The sequence below is a fragment of the Mytilus trossulus genome, chromosome 9 (assembly GCF_036588685.1).
Source record: "Mytilus trossulus isolate FHL-02 chromosome 9, PNRI_Mtr1.1.1.hap1, whole genome shotgun sequence".
Taxonomy (NCBI): Eukaryota; Metazoa; Mollusca; class Bivalvia; order Mytilida; family Mytilidae; genus Mytilus; species Mytilus trossulus.
In genome coordinates this window covers 32,143,022-32,166,194 of record NC_086381.1, presented here as the reverse complement: position 1 = coordinate 32,166,194, position 23,173 = coordinate 32,143,022, and the positions used below count along the sequence as shown (strand labels likewise).

At 30.8% G+C, this 23,173-nt stretch overlaps 1 protein-coding gene across 19 annotated transcripts in view; it reads right to left on the bottom strand.

Moving 5' to 3' along the window:
- Positions 1–1,854: 1,854 nt before the first annotated feature.
- LOC134685569 (twitchin-like) overlaps positions 1,855–23,173 on the bottom strand; it is a 131,446-nt gene continuing 110,127 nt past the window's right edge. For 15 of the 19 annotated variants that reach the window (XM_063545375.1, XM_063545366.1, XM_063545363.1 and 12 more), the window contains 24 exons: positions 21,581–21,746; positions 20,863–21,020; positions 20,595–20,654; positions 19,632–19,725; positions 19,057–19,260; positions 18,234–18,375; positions 16,240–16,439; positions 15,706–15,858; positions 15,025–15,070; positions 14,601–14,678; positions 14,238–14,340; positions 13,944–14,061; positions 13,504–13,676; positions 13,288–13,339; positions 12,548–12,695; positions 11,645–11,825; positions 11,075–11,296; positions 10,005–10,150; positions 8,993–9,149; positions 8,458–8,589; positions 7,117–7,308; positions 6,562–6,672; positions 5,942–6,177; positions 1,855–3,614 (listed from right to left, as the gene is read on the bottom strand). In XM_063545375.1, the coding sequence (XP_063401445.1) occupies positions 3,612–3,614; positions 5,942–6,177; positions 6,562–6,672; positions 7,117–7,308; positions 8,458–8,589; positions 8,993–9,149; positions 10,005–10,150; positions 11,075–11,296; positions 11,645–11,825; positions 12,548–12,695; positions 13,288–13,339; positions 13,504–13,676; positions 13,944–14,061; positions 14,238–14,340; positions 14,601–14,678; positions 15,025–15,070; positions 15,706–15,858; positions 16,240–16,439; positions 18,234–18,375; positions 19,057–19,260; positions 19,632–19,725; positions 20,595–20,654; positions 20,863–21,020; positions 21,581–21,746 (3,275 nt within the window). In that variant the 3' untranslated portion in view covers positions 1,855–3,611. Of the gene's footprint in view, positions 3,615–5,941; positions 6,178–6,561; positions 6,673–7,116; positions 7,309–8,457; positions 8,590–8,992; positions 9,150–10,004; positions 10,151–11,074; positions 11,297–11,644; positions 11,826–12,547; positions 12,696–13,287; positions 13,340–13,503; positions 13,677–13,943; positions 14,062–14,237; positions 14,341–14,600; positions 14,679–15,024; positions 15,071–15,705; positions 15,859–16,239; positions 16,440–18,233; positions 18,376–19,056; positions 19,261–19,631; positions 19,726–20,506; positions 20,567–20,594; positions 20,655–20,862; positions 21,021–21,580; positions 21,747–23,173 lie in introns of all 19 variants that reach the window. The other 4 variants (XM_063545380.1, XM_063545382.1, XM_063545371.1 and 1 more) reach the window with 3 other exon arrangements.

Sequence of the window (23,173 nt, the reverse complement as noted above, 5' to 3'; positions counted from 1 at the left end):
ATAGTACTGAAGTACTGAACATAGGATACTGCTAATTCTGGTGGATGGTCACAGTGTTTAAAGGACAAGGCGTGTTTTTGGCCCCCCCTATTTTCTCATTTTCAACATTCTGTTTTGGAAAGCTACTAATTATGTTAAAACATTCCCCGAGGTTTGAAGTTTGTTAAGATGAACTTCAAAAACAATAATTTTGCAACTGGGTTAGTCCAGGGGGGGGGATAACTTTCTGTTATTATTCATTTTGCAGGTGATTTTACAACAAATTTCTACTTTTTTAGAGCCTGTACCAACGTGACCCATGATTTTTTATTCCAATATCATGAGAACTGTTTTTGCTGTCTAAATTGGACATAATTTTTGCCGGGTCAAGTAGGCGCACACTATTCAATTATAAGAAACAATGGCAAAAAATTGTTATTTTTCATTCTTTTGACGTTTTTGATGACCTTTTACCCCCTCAACCTCACCCATTTTCTAAATTTAATGGTTTTGAAGTTCATCCAAACAAATTTCAAACCTAAGGGAATATTTCAAGTTGATAAGTAGCTAACCAAAACAAAATTTAGAAAATGAGAAAATAGGGGGGCCAGAAACTGGCCTTATCGTACCTTGTCTTTTGTAATTTCAGGGCCTTTTAAAGTTGAATCTATAGTAAAAGCTTTGCTCATGGCTGAAGGCTGTACAGTGATATATAGTTGTTAATTTATGTGTCATTTGGTCTCTTATTGAGAGTTGTCTTATTGGCAATCATACATCATCTTCTTATTATTATACATAAAATACAAAGCCTCCTACAATCATTAAAATTTTTTTTCTCACTGTTGGCTCTTGAGGTACAATATTTGTAACTACCAATAGTTCTACATTCTAACATGCTGGCTTCATCTCTTGTGTTAAAAATCTAAAATTTGACATTCACTTTCCACTTTATCACTTGAAACTTTTGATTTGAACTGGACAAGTCTGATGTATTTTGACAATTTTTTTAAGAGACTTATTGTACATTAATACTAGTGATAACTAGGGCATCTAATTGGTTTGATGTTTTGTGTTTTAACATCACTTTTAGGCACAGCAGGGTTCAAACTCACAACTTCAGTGTTGACTGGCTAGTGATTACAGCAGTAACTACTTAGACCACTCTGCCACCGAGGCACCTACCACCTATTTGATAACATGGCTATAACCAACTAAAATAGACAGTCAAGGTCGTTAAAAACTTCCATTTGTATAACCAACTAACACACTTTAAACATTGCGGCCATAAATGTATACAAGGTTTTGTAATCTGTATTTCAATCTTGGAATCATTAAAGTTGTATACCAGTAATGTTAATGCAAATCTCTTTCTGAATGTTATCTCATGACAACAAGCTACATTTTGTAATATGTTGTCATTATGATGGTAGATAAAAATTGATGGTCTTTGATTTTAATATCCTCTCTTTGTTCAAAGGTCAGATGCTGTGTAGACTCTTGTCTATTGTTAAAGACTGGAAGTCTTTTCCCTATTATGTGATTTTGTGTAGGTAACTATTTCAGCGCTATAAAACCAGGTTTAATGCACCATTTTCTACATTTGAAAATGCCTGTACCAAGTCAGGAATATGACAGTTCTTGTCCATTCGTTTTTGATGCGTTTTGTTATTTGATTTTGCCATGTGATTATGGACTTTCCGAATTGATTTTCCTCTAAGTTCAGTATTTTTGTGATTTTACTTTTCACTATCATATGCTTCAGATCTCTTTTTATTCATGATATTAGTTGACCTGTAGAAGCATAAAATGTTAAAGGAACTCATAAATAACAGATACATTAGGATATATGAAGGAAAAAACAATATTAACACCAGATTCTTTAGAACAGCATTTTATTTGATAACATTTTCATAAAAGAGGTAAAGCATGGGGCAGTGATAATAATACAGAACATCACAGCAAATAGCTCCGGTGGGATTATTCCGGTGGGATTACTGGGGGTCTTTCTCCAGACTTACCGGGTAAATGACAAAATTTTCATTACAGAGCTGGTTCACAATTATGAATCATAAATCTATTCACGTTGATATCATTAAGAAAATAACAATTACTTTTCTGTAAAATATCAAGCAAAATATTGGTTTTCAAAGAATTCTCTGATCCTTTTCCTCTCATTGAATGTTATAGATCATACCAAAAGAAATTTCTTTTATTTATTACTTGAAAATGATATCTTTTTTGCAATGTAAAAAGTTTATATATTTTTATAAACCTGTAAGAAAATTAAAACATTTATCCAGAAGGACTGATTATCACAGGTCATTAATATTATACTGCGTTAACAGGCAATGAAAGAGTTACTCCCCTTGAAACCACACCAAACTTATAATAAATAATAATGTTTAGAAACATGATAAAAGCACATTATATACTAGAGTTCGAATCTTATGAGCATCTTCTAGTGATGGTTGATAGTTTTAATGAACTTAATTGATTAATTTTGTAATTAATTAATTAAAATTAACACAATATGAAATTCAAATAAAGCTTCAGCAAAAATAGAAAAAAAAATCTTAAATAATCTTATCATGTTTAAAAACTCAATCAACAACACAGTTATTGCTTATTGCACCAATATAAAAAATAAGTTAAAAAATAACAGCAATAATTTAATTAAATAATTTTTCTCTTCAAATAAATTATTTTATCAGTTAAAAATATATTAAAATCTATATCTGTTCATTGAACTACAAACAATCCTTTCCTTGCCTATAACCCATAATATTATTTTTTTCAAAATCTGAACTTATAATAAATAACATTTAATATATTTTTTTAATTAGCTCTTAATTTCTTAATTTCCATGTTTCATTTTTCATGTTTCATAAATTTATGTGAAAATTCCATGGAATACAAAATAACTAAAATATTTTGGCTTTCAATTCTTTAAACAGAAAACACTTATCTTATCTTTTGCATGGAAAACTGCAAACAACAAATTGTTCCTGCTTTCAAAAATTAAAAAAATAATGTTATGCTTATAGGCAAAAGATACAAGTTAATTCTTTCAATCAAACAATATCTATATACAATATAATATTACCAATAAATTCATTTTGTTTTCTTAGACTTTTCTAAATACAGTAACAGTCTTACAGCTAAAGCGAAAGAGAACTAATATAATATTACATCTGAAATTTACCAATTGTCTTCTGATCTTTTTCCATTTTTTTTCTCTTTTGAATTTATTTTGTTACAAAATTTGTAAGAAAATTACCATATTATAGAAAAGTCTCAAAACAAGAATCACTCAGCAAAACTTAGCCGATGAAGAAGCGAAAATGATTGAGACTTAAAAGATTATGATGAAATGACAAAACAAAAGTTACAATCAATTTGAACATATATGCCTCTGGTACAATCCTCATACAGGTCTTACATTTGTTTGGCATATAGCCAAAGAAGTGTTGAAATTTATCACATCCAGAAAGCACATAAGTCTAAAAATAGCTGATAATCACACAACTTTCACTCGTAGGTTAGTGAGCAATCTGTTCATGTGTTTCAAGGGCCACAATCCCATGTTGTTATGTAGTAAATGATATGTAGAGAGAATCTTCAAGCCTGTTCTTTTACTGAAAATAAAAATAACAACAAAATATATATGCTAGCAGGAATATACAATAGACATTACTCCTTAAAAGTAATAAAAACAGCAACTTAGTTCACAAAATAATTCTGAGTAAAAAGGACTTGTAAGTCATAAACAATTCAGTATAACTTAGGATCAATTTTAATCGTAAGATTTTTTGTGAAATCAGTCTCAGAATTTTTTTAAAGAATATTGCTCTACTGTAAAATGCTTTAGGGCCTTAAATGCCGATTGGCATGAAGAGGATAGGTGAGGTGAGGTGAGGTAAAATGCTTACAGTCTAGCTAGTTTAAAATCAATACTGATAGGCTCTCATAAATTTTTTCCTAACTTGTCTATTGTTGAGGTATACTGTGGATTCATTATCAATCAAGGGATTTTTATGGATTTTGTGGTTAAATGTAAAACACACTTGTACATGTTTAAAAAGGTTTAATTTCTCTATAAGCAGAATTTTACTTAACTATAAAATCAAATATTTTTAATAGTCTTTTTTCGAAATGCATGATAATTGGTACAAAAGAAGTAAATAAATGACCTTCACAGTATGTTAACCTCAAGATATTGTCTTTTGTTTTTATTGTATTATTAGGGTCCTGTACAGGTTTCATGGGTGAATTTCCCACATCTATTATTCATAACGGACTGAATGGTTTAATTCAATTGCATAATCTTGTGGAATCAAGAGGGAGACAAACTCAAACAATACTGATAGTTTGTAATCTTGATCTATATATTTTTTTTAAACTGAAAAAAGACTAGCTTTTCCAGTAGACATGGTTGAATATTGAGTTATTGTCTGTTCTGTACTAGTCCTATTGGGTTTTTTTTTGTGATCCTGATGGTCTAGCATAATTTGCATAATTTGCTTGTGAAATTTCTCCATGTATATATATACTGGTAATAGTAATACAAAATAAGGCCAGAAACACGTCAAGTGGCAAATAAATATGCATATTCAGGAAGAGAACATGTTTTTGTAATATGAATATTAACCCTGCTTTGTACTAGACCAACATGCTGCATCATATTTTCAATGTGCTAGTTCACAAGCAAGGTAACAGTCAGCATGAAGACAAGTCATCTTACCCTAACACTTTATTCTGACTCAGAGCTGACGGCTCTCGCTCTTACTCCTAAATGCAGCATGCTTAGCAGAGAAACTGCAGATACAAATTTTAAAGTTTTGAGTTTGAACGAACAATTTCGCTCACTGGAGGCAAATACATTAACATGAGAAACCAAGCCATTGTTATGTGCAGTGTGCACTGAACCAGTAGCATATATTTAGTCATGTTATCACTATACATTACTGTTTTAAGATACTGTTTTACTTCATGTTATAATTACATTAGATATATGTTTTATTGCAAGTGATTGTTACATGACGTCAATAGTTCTAGTTTCACAAGTTGTCAAGAGAAGTTTTATAGATCTTTTACTAAATTCAGATAATACAGACTAAACAGACTAAACACAAGACAGCAATACATGAGATGACATGCTTCAGACATAGCTATATATACATTTATACAATACATTCATCTTGTTGTGCTTGCTTTAGTGAATTGAAATAATCTCTTTACTCTAAATTTAAAACAATTGATGCCAAATTCCATCTAATATCATATAATGGATAAAAAAGGTTTTTGAGCTGTACACAGCAACTATATTTTAATAATAATTTTTTTCTTTGCATGGTAAAAATAAAATCAAGGTTTCAATATGAAATTATCTCAAAATTTTTCTGTGTCTTTTCTAAAAGTTAAAATTAAAACTATTTTTCAAACATCTAATTGTTAATATACTATTATACTATACAAAGACTAGACAATACTATATACTAACATTTGACTATATATTAGGTAAGACAAGCACTACAGACTAGCTAAGACAACAATCTTGCATGTAATGTAAGCTATAAATATATATATATAATGTTCAACTGGTCATCATTATAGTTTTTATCATACATCTATTTTTGTACTAAATATAAATGAATTCAAAATTGATGTGATTCTTTTTTTTATTAATTTTGTAAATTGGCATGCTGTTCCTGACCCAATACATTAAGCACAGCATTCACATTTAAAAGTATTTACTACAAAATATACCACTACTATTTCTGTGTAGGTACCAGTTTTAGTAAATTCTGTTGGTATATGTGAACTAAAAATGTTTAACAAAACACAAATTTTCTTCTAACAAAAATACAATTTTTTTTGATAAAGAAAATAATGAATAATACAAAATCTATCACTATTTATGATGACCATGAACTTTGAACAAATGCCTGACAGTCATTCTCACCTGCATGTCTTCTATAAGTTTGACAACGTCAATATCAGCTACAGGTGAGGAACTTACAGCAACACTAAGGGTGAATACCCATTGGGAGGAGGCTCGGCTATTCTTGGCTGTTACTGTGTATTCACCAGAATCGGTAGCTAAAGCTGCAGGGATTTCAAATGTGAATTTGTTTTCGTCTTGTGTAAATTTAAATCTTCCGGTGTCCTCTACTTCTGTACCATCCTTGCTCCATTTAACTATAACATAGAAATAGATTTAGAAGAATGGATAGATTAGTGTTTTAAGTACAGAAGCAAATATTACTTATATAATTCAATGGTACCAGCTTTATTTGTCAACATAAAGGGTCTAAATCAGTTTACATTCAACTTCAAATTTATACATTCATCTTAAAACAAGGTGCTTTTTAAGAGTAGGAAATTCAGAAATTATTGCAGGTATTTATTATTAAATGCAATTTTTTTGAAAAATGGAATAAAAAGTGAGATAGATTATTGCGCCTTGAGGAATATTTGCTATAAGATTAATGCATCAGACACTCATCCAGCAATGTTATTCACATTAAAAAAAACTTTCCAATAGTTTCAGAATTTTTAAACAATTAGGGTATAAGATCTTACCAGAGTCAGCCTCGTCAAGTGTACATGAAGCCTTGAATGCTGTTCCTTCATCTATACTCTGTGATTTTGGATGTGATAGAAAAACTGGAGCTAAGGGGTCTATTTCTGGTTCTACAAATTAAATCAAAAAACAAATAAATAAAATGACCTTATTTCTCTTTGATGAGAAAAATTTAAAGCATTTGGAAAATGCACTGGTGTGATAAAAAATAGGCATCCATAATGACTGTGAAAAACCCATGCATTGTTTTTGAAATCAAATCCACAAAAGGAAAACTCCTTATATTGGTAATGATTTTCAAGACATAAAATCTCACACAAAAATAAACAAATATGTAACACATGCATTTCAAATCATCCATCATCCTCCAAAGAATTACAAACAAATTCAGGGAAACTTTTTCATGCTTTTTTTCTGTATAAGAAATTTCTGATATCTTGTGTTCTTCGATTATATTTTTGTAACCTGTAGTGTGATACTGATTTCCCATCAAGAATATGAGCGTGATTAGAAAATTGACTCTTTTTTTATTATCTATTTATTGATTTTCTTACCTTCAACTTTTATATAAAAACTACTTGTTGTTGTGCCAGCTGAATTTTTAGCCACACATTTATAAATTCCTGTATCTTCTGGAAAAACTTCAGCTATAATTAATCTAAATATATCTCCTTCTTTATGATATTGGAAATCAGCTGAATCTTTTATTAATTCATTACCTCTGTACCATTCTACCTCAGGATTTCCTACAAATCAGGGCGGTTTATAATTTATATTAATTCAGAAATTCTCTTTCCTCTATCTCTTTTCTAGTTTATTTTCTGTCTTGACATAATGTCTTTCAGAAATTGAATGCCCAACCTTTTGATTTTCAAACACCCCCTTTTAGGTTACAAGTTACTGGTCCTGTTTTTTATCTCTGCAAGAAGAATTTTTATGATAACTTTTTTTGAAAACCTGAGCTGTGTCGTCAGATAGAAATATAACCTTTTCCTAATAAATATTAATACTTGTAAATCAATAATTTCCAGTTGAAAAGAATCTCTATACAAAGTCTGTAACTGTTTGAAATTTGAGTTGATATAAGAACCCTACAATACAGAACAAAATCATTTTTATTTCTTATTTGAAGGTTCCAAAATCAATGAAAAATGTTTTCATGTACATGTATATAAAATACACTTGTACAAGGTTGATTTCTATCATGTTTTTCATGTACATGTTTACATGCACTTGTATAAAGTTAATTTCTATCTGACTTAGCTCTCATATTCATACTCATTTCATGCTTTCCCTTGATATTATTACAACAAAGCAATTGTAACAGAAATTGGAGGTGTTCACCAAGGTACAAGGCATGTTTTGAAAGGTAAAACTCAAAATCAAACTTTTGTGGCAAAGGTGGATATATATGGTAAATTAATGCATCACAATCAAGTTCAAAAGTTCAATCATCAAACATTAAAATGACAAATCAAACCATTCTGAACAAAGAAACTTTCACACAGCAAATTAAAAATCATAACAAAATTGTATTTAAAAAAGATAAATGACTTTATCAAAATATCTGCTTTATGTAGCATCTAAAGTTTTCCTTTCTTAGAAATGTATGTACACTGTACAGCTAGTGTGTACTATGTTTTTGCCTCTTGAACATTTACCGATAATCATATAATCATCTTTTCCATTCAAATGCTAAGTTTTATATTTAATAATATTGCAATAGTGCTATTACCTCAATTCTAAGATAAGATGAAATTGAAATATGAGTAAGCTTATCCATATTTGAACTATAAAAAATATATGAATATTTTGCAACTTTTTACACTCTTGAAAAAGAATTTAAAGTAATATTACAACATAATGAAAACGAAGAACACACACAAATCCCTCACCTGATATTCTAGATTCTAATGTGGCTTTATCACCGTCTTCTAAACTAACACCAGCTGGATGTTCTATAAAGTCTGGCCTAGGTGATGACGATTTTATTTGTGGAGGTGTGGAGGATTTTACAGGTTTATTTTCTACAAAAAAAAAAAGCAGAACACCTCATTTACACGCCAGCATAGTGACTTAGAGAACTAAGTCAGTAGCAAGTTAAGTTTCATTTTCAGAAATTTAAAAACTTATAACTGTACAAATGTAAACCAGTCACCCTTCAGGTAAGTTGTGTTGTTTTATAATGATTCGTCTCTAAACATAAATAGAGAATGGAAACTGGGAATGTGTCAAAACAACAACAAACTGGCCAGAGACCAGAAAATAGCCCAGGTAATCAATTGATCTTCAACAATGAGAAAATCCCACACCCAGAGACAGGCTAAAGTTAAGATAATTGGCTTCTGAAATCAACCACAAATTTTCAATAAACAAACACCAGAAAAACTGAAGTCACTATGGCTTTAAAGTAAATGTATGAAAACTTACCAGTAACTTGTACAGATGTTCGTGAGGATGCTTGACCTCCAGGATTTTTAGCTTTACACACGTAATTTCCATCGTCATCAATAATACAACTGTCTATTGTTAATGTATGACGACCTGCTATTGCTGATATTTTTATGGCATCATCACTTTGCATGAGCTGAAAACACAGAATTATATAAATAGGTGTTTAATTGTATTTGATTTTCTCTAATTCTATGGAAATTTATCCCTTTTCGAACCCATTGTATAAATTTTTTTTATCAACGTGTGGTTGCAGGTGATCTCAGAAGATCATTGGATGATTTTAAGGGTCATGACCTTTTTGGCTGACTGGATGAACCAAAATATGATAACAGGTGTTAATGAAATTGACAACTTCGTGCAATGTGAAAGGCACTCGAAGGGGATTTTCGGTAAACAAAAAAAGAAAATGTCTTTTTAATCATTAGAGAAACAGATTCTTACATAGTAACTCGTGGATTATCGGATTTATCCAATCTCGATAGTTAAATTATAAATTTTAAAGTACTCGCCGAGGCGGCTCGAACTTTAAAATTGATAATTTACCTATCTCGATTGCATAAATCCGATAATCCACTGGTATTAATATAAGAATCTATATGTACAGTATGCATACAGTTATGTGACTATATCATTCTAAGAATGTATATGTAAAAAATAAAATAAAGAACTTTCTTGAAAATGATAATTCTGATAAAAATTGAACTTTGCTAATTTTTATAAGGTGGCCAATAAGCACCTTATATCAGAAAGATATCTGAAACAGTTTTTTACAATCTAGATATTTTAAAATCAATAATGATAGTTTTGTTTCAAATTGGATGCAAATATAACTATTTAACAAATATATTGAAAAATGTTACTGAAATAAACTTAAATAAAAACTATATAAATATACAGTACTTGACTGTTAATATAAAACAGTGACATTCCATACTCTTCTACTTGCAGACTTGTTAACATATTTTGACCAATTGTATATTTAACTTACTTGTCCATTATAAAACCATTCTACTTCTGGTTCAGGTTGACCTTTTACAGTACAGGTCAACTTCAACCTATCACCTTCATTTAAACTCAAGGGTGACAGTTGTGTTGTAAATTCTGGAGCTTCAACTGATGGCTCCCGTTTTTTATCTTAAAAAAACAAAGAATTAATTATTAGTGCAAAATTCAACTTATGTCTTCATTGCAAATATTTTCAAGACATTTACCATGTTTACATGAAAATCCCAAAAATTTGTAAACAAATACTTATGATATATTTATCGTCTGCTTTCATGGACAGTTCAAACAGTTTACAAGTAATTCTCCAGAATTTTGAAACACTTAAACTAATTTCCTTCATTTCATCTATGCATTTCTACTGAATAATTTCCTTATACTTAGCTAGATAGAACAATAATGTGTCCCCAGTACATGGATGCCCCATCCACACTATCATTTTCTTTCTATGTTCAATGGATTGTGAAATTGGGGGTAAATCTCTAGTTTGGCATTGAAATTAGAAAAATCATAAAAAAAAATATCATACGGAACATGTGTGATAAGTATTAAGTTGATTTGACTTCAACTTCATCTAAAACTACCTCGACAAACGAACAGACAGATGCAAAGACCAGAAAACATAATGCCCATAAATGGGGCATAAATTTGGGAATAAAAAGAGGAGTAAACATTTAAGCTTATTTCAGAGGTTTGGAGTATCAGCATTCTCCCTAAACCAAATCCTAGATGGGTGCCTCATATTCTGATATACTGGTGTTAATGAAGTTTGTTAGCTTATTTAAAAAAAAAAAAAAACATCTTTTAAAAATTCAGAATTAAAGTATAAAGAAACATATACTGTGGATTCATTAATATTTGTTGCATACGAATTTTCATGGATATCATGGGTAAAGAAGAACCATGAATTTAAACGTTCAATTAATTACAAATTTTCTTAAGGAATGTATATAGACTCTGTCAAAACCACGAAAGTAAATATCCATGAATATGCAAGTTTTCATCAATCTACAAAAATTGATAAACAAACCACAGTAAAGGATTTTTTTTTATTACCTCTACGTGAACTCCTACTAGATGAATATGAATCTTCATATGATGATTCTTCGACACGTCTGGACGATCTATTTGATGTACGTGTTGAAGATGATGATGTGGATGTTTCATTATAACTACTACTAGAATCAGCGAAACTAAATCCAGATTTTGTAGTCCTTGCTGTTCTGGATTGTTTGTGACTTTTGAAGATGTCTGATTTGTTAAAGTCATGAGCTCGGTCTAAAATTAAACAAATAAATATAAGTTTCATTGGTAAAGTAGAAATAATTTTTTGATTCATTATAACAGAGAGACACACAATTTTTATTGATTGTTTGTATAAAAAAAACTGAAATGCATTATTCCAGTATAGAAGTTATCAATTTTATTTTCTGGCATATACAATTAGGTTTAATTATGTTTGTCCTAAAATCTTAAAATGAATTTATTTCATTTTAAGACTTTCTCCATTGTTTTTTTGTGTTCTTAGATTTGCCACATCAATATTAGTATTTTGCAAGTAGAATGACTTCCTTATACAAATATCACATACACTTTTAAAGGTACTATGAAAAATTGTTTAATTACCTTCAACTACAACATGAGATGATGTTTCATGTTCTCCTAGCTCATTGATGGCTCTACATGTGTAGGTACCAGAATCAGATATTTTAGCAGACTGTACTTCTATAGTGGCAACACCACCAGAGTAAGAACACATGTAATGGGGATCTTTAGACACATCCTTATTATCCTTGTACCAGGTTACCTATTAATAATAAAACAACATAAAGTGATCTTATTAGAAATTAAAAAAAAATAACAGTTCTCTATAAAACTCCCTTTTATTCATATCTTTTCAATCAAATATCCGAATGCATCACTCATTTGTTCTCAAATCAATTTATATTTATTTCAGGGGTAGCCTAACTCATTAATACATAATAATAATTTTGAAAATATCTCATAAAATTTCTCATCTTTAGTATTTCTTAAGAGTTAGCATTCAGATATTTGTAAATTTTTTCTTCCTAATCTTCAAGTCTTCAAGCTTAACCACAAGTCACATAGCAATTGCTTGTAAAATTGCTGTCCGGCTTGTCAAATTCTTCTCAACAAGCCAACATAATCCAACTAAAAATTTGGTAAAATTGAGCTTCAGGCTTGTTGATTCAAACGTTTAGCATGAAGTATTTCTATTTGGTCTGAAGGTTCCAAAAAGAATTAACTCTTTAAAGTAAGTACTGTGGATTCATTATTATTAGTTACATATTAATATTTGTGGATTTCTTGGGAACAGGTAAACCACGAAATTAAATGTTCAACAAATAGAACATTTTCTATAAGCTTATTTGCAGATTTCAGCAAAACCATGAAATTAAATACCCATGAACATGTAAATTTTCCTTAATCAATGAAAATTGGTACCCACAAAAATAAATGAATCCACAGTAATATGATTCGTCTTCAGAAAAAGTGACAAAGACATACCTTTGGTACTGGTGTTGACTGTACACATGTTAATAGTTTGAACTCTGACCCTGCTTGAATCAAACGGGGACGTAAACCAAAGCTAATCTTTGGTGCCTCCTCGATGGGTTTGACTTCTGGAGCAGGTGACATGGATGGTCGTCTTAACCTGAAGAAAAAAAAATAATAATTCATCAATACCTTGACAAAAAAAGCTCTTTAAATAAACTGTACTTCCTGCTCATATATATTCCGTTGTTTCAAGAAATGTCTCAATCCCTATGATTTTGTCAGAAATCTATTCAATATTTACAAAAAAAGTACTAACAAGAATGCGTCCCTAGAACACAGATGCAACACTCGCACGATCATTTTCTATATTCAGTGGATCATGAAATTGGGGTAAAAATTCTAATTTGGCATTAAAATTAGAAAGATCATATCAAAAAGGAAAATGTGTACTAAGTTTCAAGTTGATTGGACTTCAACTTCATCAAAATATACCTTGACCAAAAGCTTTAACCTGAAGCAGGACAGACGGATGAACAAACAAACGTATGAATGGACGGACGAACTGAAGCACAGACCATAAAACATAATGCCACTCTTCTATCATAGGTGGGGCATAAAAATAAAAATTGATGAGGGTTGCTGTATCCAAAAGGTGAGGATGTTATACACAAGCACATATTCCAGAATATCATGGTTCAAAATATTGCACATTATATTACTTTGAAATCTATCGTAACCACATAGCTTACCTTCTCATTGGTGTGGTATCCCTACTGTTTTGCCTTTGTAGGTCGGGATTGACTGAAATAAAAAGATAGAAGTCAGACATCTCCATAAAAATACTCGGAAAACAAAACAAAGTCCTGATAGATAACTAGATTATGGATATAAATAAAACAACATTTGTAATAGTATATTTTTTTCAGAAACAAAATGACAAAAAATAACATAAATTGTATAATAACCTTCAACTTTGAGTGTGGCATGTTCTTCACGTTTTCCAAATGAATTTTCAGCAATGACAGTGTAAAGTCCCTTGTCAGCCATTTTCAGTCTACTGATCTTCAGCTCATACTCATTGCCTCTGTATTTTTGCATATATTTCACACTCTGAGACAGAACTGAATTGTCATATGACCTGAAATCAAAATGGAATATATTATACCACAAATCATAGAAAGGTTTAATCACTTTAAATACAGGAAGGCAGCTACTTCTTTTGTTATTTAAATCTTAAAATCGGAAGATTGAGGAAATCTCTACAACATTACTTTATATGTACAAACTAAAAGAATGAACTCAAATCAACTGTGACATGTATACACAAATCTATCATTGGGTTATAAAAATTACAGAGAGCAATTTCTGATAGAGATGATTTTTTTTTAAAGTAATAAATATTTACCATGTGACAATTGGTGGTGAAGCTCCAATGATTTTACAATCAAATTTGGTGGACTGACCCTCTGCAGCCAGAACATTTCTTGGTTTACGGATAAATCTGGGAGCTGCTTCTTTGCGATCTAAAATAAATCAAAATTGTAAATATATAATCTCTGTGACTTAAAATAGATTCTAAAATAATACATGTAACATCCATTTTAATCTCCCAACTAACTGTCTTTTTTTCATTTCACTTGAAAATATTAAAATATTTAAAATCAAATAATTAAAATTACACAATAATTATTGTACTTACCAAAGTATGAATCAAAGATTGAGAAGTCTTTAGGTCTGTTTTTCCTAAGAGCACCAAAATTGGCAATACGACCAATAGCTGGGTTAGGAGCTGGCCAGTCAGCCTAATAATAGAAAGCAAGTCTGAATTAATCTAGGAACATACAATTTTTCATTTTTGACTATTACATACAATGATTATATTAAAAAAAAATCATAGATTTTACAAGAATTATTTTTTATCAATAACTTATGGAAAAAGTAAGAAGAAAATTATTATTGTTTTTTATTTGTACATGTACATGGTGAAGCAAATACAAATTAAGTGCACATTTTGCATACTCTCTCTCTAAAACATTAATGGAATTTTCACCAGACAACTTACATATTTAGCTCTCATTTTTGATCTAATGCTGTCATAGCGACTAGATGGAATTCTGGTTGTACGGCCACTTAGGTCACCCTAAAAAATATAAAACAAGATGTTAAAATAAATAATTAGGACTACAGTCCTGTAGGTGAGATAATAATACCTAAATAACACAACAAACCTTATCTGTATATTCAATAAATTCAATTTGGCAAGTTACATCAGATAAACCTATTTTATTTTGGTGCAATTTTTGTTGCTTAGTCTTTTGTTTCTCTGGGTAGTGTTTTGTATACTAGTTTTTGGCTTTTAATCTTTTTATTTTTTGCCATTTGATTGTCAGTTTATTTGAAATTGAATGATCCTTTGACATTTACGCCTCTCTTTTACAACTTTTTAAACTTCAACCCTTATTTCATAAGTGTTTTATTTCACATACCTTCATCCAAGCATGATCTAAACATTCATGGACTGTCATCCTCCTCCTGAAATTAAAATTTGCACCATTATAATCAGATTATTTATAGCTTCATTGAATCTTTGCAATTTACCAAATGGTGCAGTCAGCAAGGAATGATTCCCAGGACACAATATAAAGTAGGAATTGTGTAAAATGATAGCAATGTAATGCTAAATTATCTAATATTTATAACTGATGTGTTTCCATATAAATATTTAATATATCTTTTTGTACTTTCATAGCTAAGTGTAAGTGTAGAATGAAGAATGTTTAAACACCTTGACTACCATGTATATTAAAAATGCCAACTATTTAACCCTTTACTCCGTATTGACGCCTTTTGACGCCTGTGTAGTGCCTCAGTTGAAACATTTTGACTACCAAAAATCTGTATCAGACTTAATAAAATTTGTATCTAATATAAAAAGGATATTCATGAGAATATCTTACTAGACTTTCATTGATGAAATATTTGTTTTAGCAATGCATTAATTCTTTAAACCTGATGATTGTTTTTTTATTGAAAAAATCCTATGTGAATCATATTTAAAAAAAATTATTTCCATGGAGTAAAGGGTTAAGAATGACTGACAGAAATTCTGCTAAAAGTAGCAATATGATCCATGATATTTAAATAAGGAGGAGACAATAAATACATACTGTGGTTGTCTGATAAGGAGTTTTCTGATAAAGTCCTTAGCCTCAGGAGATATATTTGAAAAAGCATCATCGGCAAACTCCCAGTCACATCTCTGTACATTGGCTAATGTTTCCAAATCATCTTCTCCAGCAAAGGGGGATAATCCACTCAATCTGAAAAATAATTAATCATGCATTTAAATGTCTTTCAGAAATATACTTATACTACAAAACTTGTAATTTATGTGGTCAATTGTTACAGACCATGGAAGCAGTGTTTTCAACACTATTTAAAAAAAAAATCAGTGTAGTTCAGCAGAAAGTGGTGTACAAGTTATAAATATGGATACATATAGACATTACAAATATTTATAAAATAATGAAAACCTGAATGCATTGATAAAGATATAAAATATGTCTCCTTCTAATTTACATTGTACAATCTCAAAGTTCTTGCAAACTATGTGTCAACCAATCAAAACATCTCAACAGTTTTTCTAAAAGTTAGCAATATTTCATCACCAGATAGTATACAAAACATTTTCTGATACTTACAATACATAAGCTAGCACACCAACTGCCCACATGTCTGTATAAAATCCTACAGGTTCACGATCTACAATTTCAGGGGCAGCAAACTCTGCCGTTGCTGTTGTTACTTTGACAATTTCATCAGGGTTTAATTTAGTAGCTAATCCAAAGTCAATCATCTTCACTTCATTGGAATTCTTAGTTGTACACATCACATTTTCAGGCTGAAAATAAATAAGGCAATGAATTAATTTATAATTCTAATATGATGGCTTCTTTCACTTTGTAAACAACACTGCGATATAATTCCCTATATATATATATATATACTGAGACTCAGAAATATACAAAATAATGGCGTTAACAATATACTTCCCACATAAATCTACATGTATTGGTTCCTATTGCAGACCCTTTGCCGATTATATTGTTTTAAAAAGTGCAATTAAAAATAGACAAAATAACTGTTATTCTTATTCGGATGCCTAATAAATAGAAGTAATGCACAAGAGCTCGGAGAAATCAACAAAATAAAAATAAAATAAAATTCCCTGAAAGTCTATTAATTATTTTTGCGCATTTAAGTCATTTCAAAACATGATGTCATACAAATTAAACCGCTAAAGTTGAAAGTTTTCTGTTATGTGAACCATTGAAATTCATATGATATTGTATTAAAACTGATTTTTGAGGCAGCTTTTGTTTTATTTTCTATTCTATTGCATTATTTGCATATTTACTAATTTCAGTAGGCCAACATGGCAGCTCCTTAGTAACTTTGGATTTGACGGAAGCTTACAAGAAAATCGTGTAAATTAAAAATTGCAAATGTTGGGTTTGAGAATTAGTAAAATTAAACAGTTTTTTTTCTAGGGGTTATTCATGAAATAACCCAGTCAAGCTACAGATTTATTAAGATATTTAAGCTTTATCTAACAGGGAGTAAAAAAGTTCAGCCACACAAACACCAAAGCAACCCTTGCTTCAGTATTTTAATGACTGTATTAGTCCCATTAGAATTGAAATAATTCATGGCAGCCATAGATTGTTGGAAATTTACACATGGCCTTGGCTGTGATATAAGTTAATTTTATCCCTCGCTAACAATCAGGATAAAATTTTAAATCACGGCCCAGGCCAGGTGTAAATTTCCGACAATCTATGGCTTCCATGAATTATTTCTTCATCATATTTAGTGATTTTCTATATCCCATATTGTTACATTTATTTTGTTAAGACGAACAACTTTTCACATTGTAGTAGGGCTATGCAATACTGGTAACACAACTGGACTTTCTTCCATTTTACCTCTCCCAGAATGTATACCGGTACTGTAAATTCAGAAATTATCACCTGCATTTATCATGCCAATTTATCAAGAATAGACGAATAGACAAAAATGTGAGTTCTGTTGTTTGGTTTTTTTTTTTAGTAAGGGCATACTTTTTTTATTGTTATATCTGTTGTTAGAATGCTGTCTACTTGGCATATACCCATATCTCCTTTCATTTATGTCTGAATATATTGATCTCTATGGCATAGATAACAGCTTTCAAAACACTTTATAAACGTTCACGATTTTTCAAGACTTACTTTAACATCCAGATGGACAATGCTGTTCTCGTGCATGTGATTTAGTCCATCACAGATTTGTATAGACTTACTTTAACATCCAGATGGACAATGCTGTTCTCATGCATGTGTTTTAGTCCATCACAGATTTTCTAGACTTACTTTAACATCCAGATGGACAATGCTGTTCTCATGCATGTGTTTTAGTCCATCACAGATTTGTATAGACTTACTTTAACATCCAGATGGACAATGCTGTTCTCATGCATGTGTTTAAGTCAACCACAGATTTGTATAGACTTACTTTAACATCCAGATGGACAATGCTGTTCTCATGCATGTGTTTTAGTCCATCACAGATTTGTATAGACTTACTTTAACATCCAGATGGACAATGCTGTTCTCATGCATGTGTTTTAGTCCATCACAGATTTGTATAGACTTACTTTAACATCCAGATGGACAATGCTGTTCTCATGCATGTGTTTTAGTCCATCACAGATCTGTCTCATGTAGTTGATAACCTCACACTCCGTCATTTTGTAATCTTCTGCTGCTATTCTGTCAAATAATTCTCCACCAGCCAAACTGAAATCATTTCATTAATATATACAAGCTATACAACAAATTTATTGCATGACAAATTCTCTTCAAATAAGTGAATTCAAAAGATTTTTTTAAGCAAATAATATACAGATATTCAAATTTAAATAAGATATCCTCTTCCATTGATTTTAGTATTGGAAAGAGGACTTTTTTTTAATGATGATAAATTTGTGATTTTCTCAGTCCAAATATGTTTGTAAGGTTTTCTGTCTTTCTTTTTCCTGATTAAAAATTTACTTAGTCCTTAGCAATTAAATCAATAATAAGGAAAATTTTGTGATTTCATCTTAGTTGGGAACTTAAATAAGTGAACCTCTGGTAAACATTTTCCAGTTTTGTATATCTCATAACAATGCTTTGATTATTTTCATGTAATGCTCACATTTTATTTATTGTACTAATATAGCTATTGAAATCACCATTTCTTTGAATACAATCTGATAGCCATAACATTTAAATAAAATTGAGAATGGAAATGGGGAATGTGACAAAGAGACAACAACCCGACCATAGAAAAAAACAACAGCAGAAGGTCACCAACAGGTCTTCAATGTAGCGAGAAATTCACGCACCTGGAGGCGTCCTTTAGCTGGCCCCTACACAAATACATACAAGTAGCATGAATTGTATAAAAAGTGTGAATAAAAAGAAGCAAATACTTACAATTCAAAAATAAGACACATTTCATATTTGTCTTCAAAAGCATCCTTCAACTGTAACAGTTTAGGATGGTGACACTGGTTCATGACATTGATTTCATTCTTTACAGCAAATTTATCCAATGGATATGGAGTGTTGATAAACTTAGCAACAAATACTCTTCCTGTTGCCTTCTCTACACATCTATGAACAACTCCAAAAGCACCACTATAAAAAAAAGTAAATTAAGCTTTGATTATCTCCCTTGAATTAACAGATTATAAAGTGGAATTTCAATAATTTTAACATAAAATTGTGTACCAGTCTCTAACCAGTCTAGGACATGATCGTTTAACCAAATACACACAACAGCAATCAATTTCTAAATGGTTCCGTTAAAATGAAATAGATACTAAAATATTAGTTTCCAATTTAAATACATACCATCTCTTTACATTACAGACTACTCAAGTCTTTATTCTTTGAATAACACAAACATATATATAAACTCACAAAAGCATTTGTTTTAAATATTTAAAAATTAGCAATTAATATGAAAAATTAAAAAAAACATGTCTTCTAGTCAATAGATTACAAACCTTCCCAACTCTTCCAGGATTTCATAGTAGTCATTAACGTTAGCATCCCTGACTGAAACAGGCTGAGGAACATACTTCTTCCATAAGTCATGATCTACAATAATTATTTCAAAATATAATACAAGGATAGTCGAACTTGTTCTACCTAAAAATGGCTGATTGTAAGTTCGAATTAAATTTCAAAACAAAGCAGCTATTTCTTGAAAACTTTGAAGCAATAGTTTTGTTATGTAATATAACTAATGTTGGGATTCCATCAGGCAAGTGCCCTTAATCAGTTATGGTTATTCTGTTTGAGTCCCTATAGTATTTGCTTTTATGTTCTCAGTGATATATACTGTGGTCCAATTTATTTTAGTTCAAACATTTCTTCACAGTAAGCCTTTTCTAGGCAACTTTGCGTTAGTTGGTAGTTTTCTTGTCGTTGTGATTACTTCACTATGTTGAGACAAGATCCAAATTTGACATACTGTAAACCAACTTATTTTCGCGACTTTCCCAAGTAGAAAAATAACGCGAACATAAATCGTCCTGAATATGTCAATCTTTTATCTTTCCTTAATAAACTTCATCAAGATTAAAGAGCCGTGAAGTGGTCAAGAAAGGGTAAAACGCGAAATAAAGTATCCGCGAAAATAAGTTGGTTTACAGTATTGATGATATCTAATGTATATATTTTACCATGTGTATGTGTCCTATTGTGTATGATTGTCTTGCTTTGATATTACATGAAAAAGTTTGTTTCTGAATATAACTAAATAAAAGTACCATTATGAAAAAAATAGATATGCCTTGACTTTTGTGGATGGTATGTTTTACAGGTAATGTAAAATATAAGATAGAGATCTACATCAATTCAAAGAAAGGATACTTACAATATTTATCATAGTTATCAACCTTTGGCCCAGTACCTCTGACCTTTCTACCAAACCCATCTACAATCAGAGAATATAATGTTATTACAATATTTATCATAGTTATCAACCTTTGGTCCAGTACCTCTGACCTTTCTACCAAACCCATCTACAATCATAGTATATAATGTTATTACAATATTAAGACTCAACAATCAGTAATATTTTAAAAATATAATTAATAATTTTAGAAAACTCCTTTTACATAATACATTCTTAAATTAAGTAAACCATAAAGTCTGTCATTCCTTGTGACTTAACAAAACAAAATAAAACCTTTCTGTATACAATATGGCATAAACTATCTAAAAACCTACCTTCAAGTGCTCTCTTCTTTTTAATAGCATCTGATTCGTCTGTTTTAATGACTGCAGTAGGGTCACATGGGTCACTCTTGCCGTAGAAGTTCTCAGCAACAACACGGAACTGATATTCTTTGTTAGCAGATAAAGATGTGATGTTATGGAAGCACATTCTGTAATTAAATGTAATTATGTTAAACCAAATAACAATACACAATATACATATTTACACTTGTATGCAAATTTGCCTGCCATTACATAAAATCTCACATGTTCCCATAAAATTTGACTCACAATTTTAAATTTTAAATCACAATAAAAAAGTGATTCTTGCTTGACATCAGAATTTTTTTCTGAACAGATCTAAGGTCATTCAGGGAACAAAATTCAGCATACTACCAAAAGTAAAGAAAACAGTTATTGTCAACTCCTTTTAGAACCTTTCATGTTCATTCTCCAATAAAATAATGTCAATTGTAATATAAAAGCTTGGTTTAATTTAAACCTATGTATAGGTTTCCCTTTGATTGCACCATTTAGAAGTAAGCTTGTTGTAGCAATGCTTGAAAAAATATAATAAATCTTGGTATATTATATTTTAACTAAATAGAAATGTTGTTATTGTATTCCACTAAATAGAAATTTTGTTGTAAGTGTGTCTGCACTCAAAACAAAATAAGCATAATATACAACAGGATCATTCATATAGTAAGTACAACTTTAAAGTCCTTACCTGGAAACTGCAACTCTTATCCAGTTAGAATTTGGTGGTTCACATTTCTCTATTACGTATTGTGTGATGAAACTTCCTCCATCATTCAATGGTGGTTTCCATGACAACAGGACAGATTCATCACGAATGTTTTCACAGGTTGGGTAACGTGGTGGATCTGGACGATCTGTAAATAGAATAGAATTTTGCAATAACTTTTAAAGGATTAGGATTTTACCTGATTCACTTTTTGCAAACTGCATCCAATAAAAACTAGAGGCTCTAAAGAGCCTGTGTCGCTCACCTTGGTCTATGTGCATATTAAACAAAGGACACAAATGGATTCATGACAAAATTGTATTTTGGTGATGGTGATGTGTTTGAAGTTCTTACTTTACTGAACGTTCTTGCTTCTTACAATTATATCTATAATGAACCTTGCCCATTAGTAACAGAGAAAAATATTTGGTAAAAATTTACATAAATTTACCGAATTAATGAAAATTGTTAAAAATTGACTATAAAGGGCAATAACTCCTTAAGGGGTCAATTGACCATTTAGGTCATGTTGACTTATTTGTAGATCTTACTTTGCTGAACATTATTGCTGTTTACAGTTTATCTCTATCTATAATAGTATTCAAGATAATAACCAAAAACGGCAAAATTTCTTTAAAAATTACCAATTGGAGGGCAGCAAGCCAACAACCGATTGTCCAATTCATCTCAAAATTTCAGGGCAGATAGATATTGACCTGATAAACATTTTTATCCCATGTCAAATTTCCTCAAAATGCTTTGGTTTTTGAGTTATAAGCCAAAAACTGCATTTTACCCCTATGTTCTAATTTTAGCCGTGGCGGCCATCTTGGTTGGTTGACCGGGTCACGCCACACATTTTTTAAACTAGATACCCCAAAGATGATTGTGGCCAAGTTTGGATTAATTTGGCTCAGTAGTTTCAGAGGAGAAGATTTTTGTAAAAGATTACTTAGATTTATGAAAAATGGTTAAAAATTGACTATAAAGGGCAATAACTCCTAAAGGGGTCAACTGACCATTTCGGTCATGTTGACTTATTTGTAAATCTAACTTTGCTGAACATTATTACTGTTTACAGTTTATCTCTATCTATAATAATATTCAAAATAATAACCAAAAACAGCAAAATTTCCTCAAAATTACCAATTCAGGGGCAGCAACCCAACAACAGGTTAACCGATTCATCTGAAAATTTCAGGGCAGATAGATCTTGACCTGATAAACATTTTAACCCCATGTCAGATTTCCTCTAAATGCTTTGGTTTTTGAGTTATAAGCCAAAAACTGCATTTTACCCCTATGTTCTATTTTTAGCCGTGGCGGCCATCTTGGTTGGATGACCGGGTCAAGCCACACATTTTTTAAACTAGATACACCAATGATGATTGTGGCCAAGTTTGGTTTGATTTGGCCCAGTAGTTTCAGAGGAGAAGATTTTTGTAAAAGCTAACGCCGGACGATGACGGACGACGGACGACGGACGCCGGACGCCAAGTGATGAGAAAAGCTCACTTGGCCCAAAGGGCCAGGTGAGCTAAAAATCTGATTAATAGAACTGACTACAAACTGTTA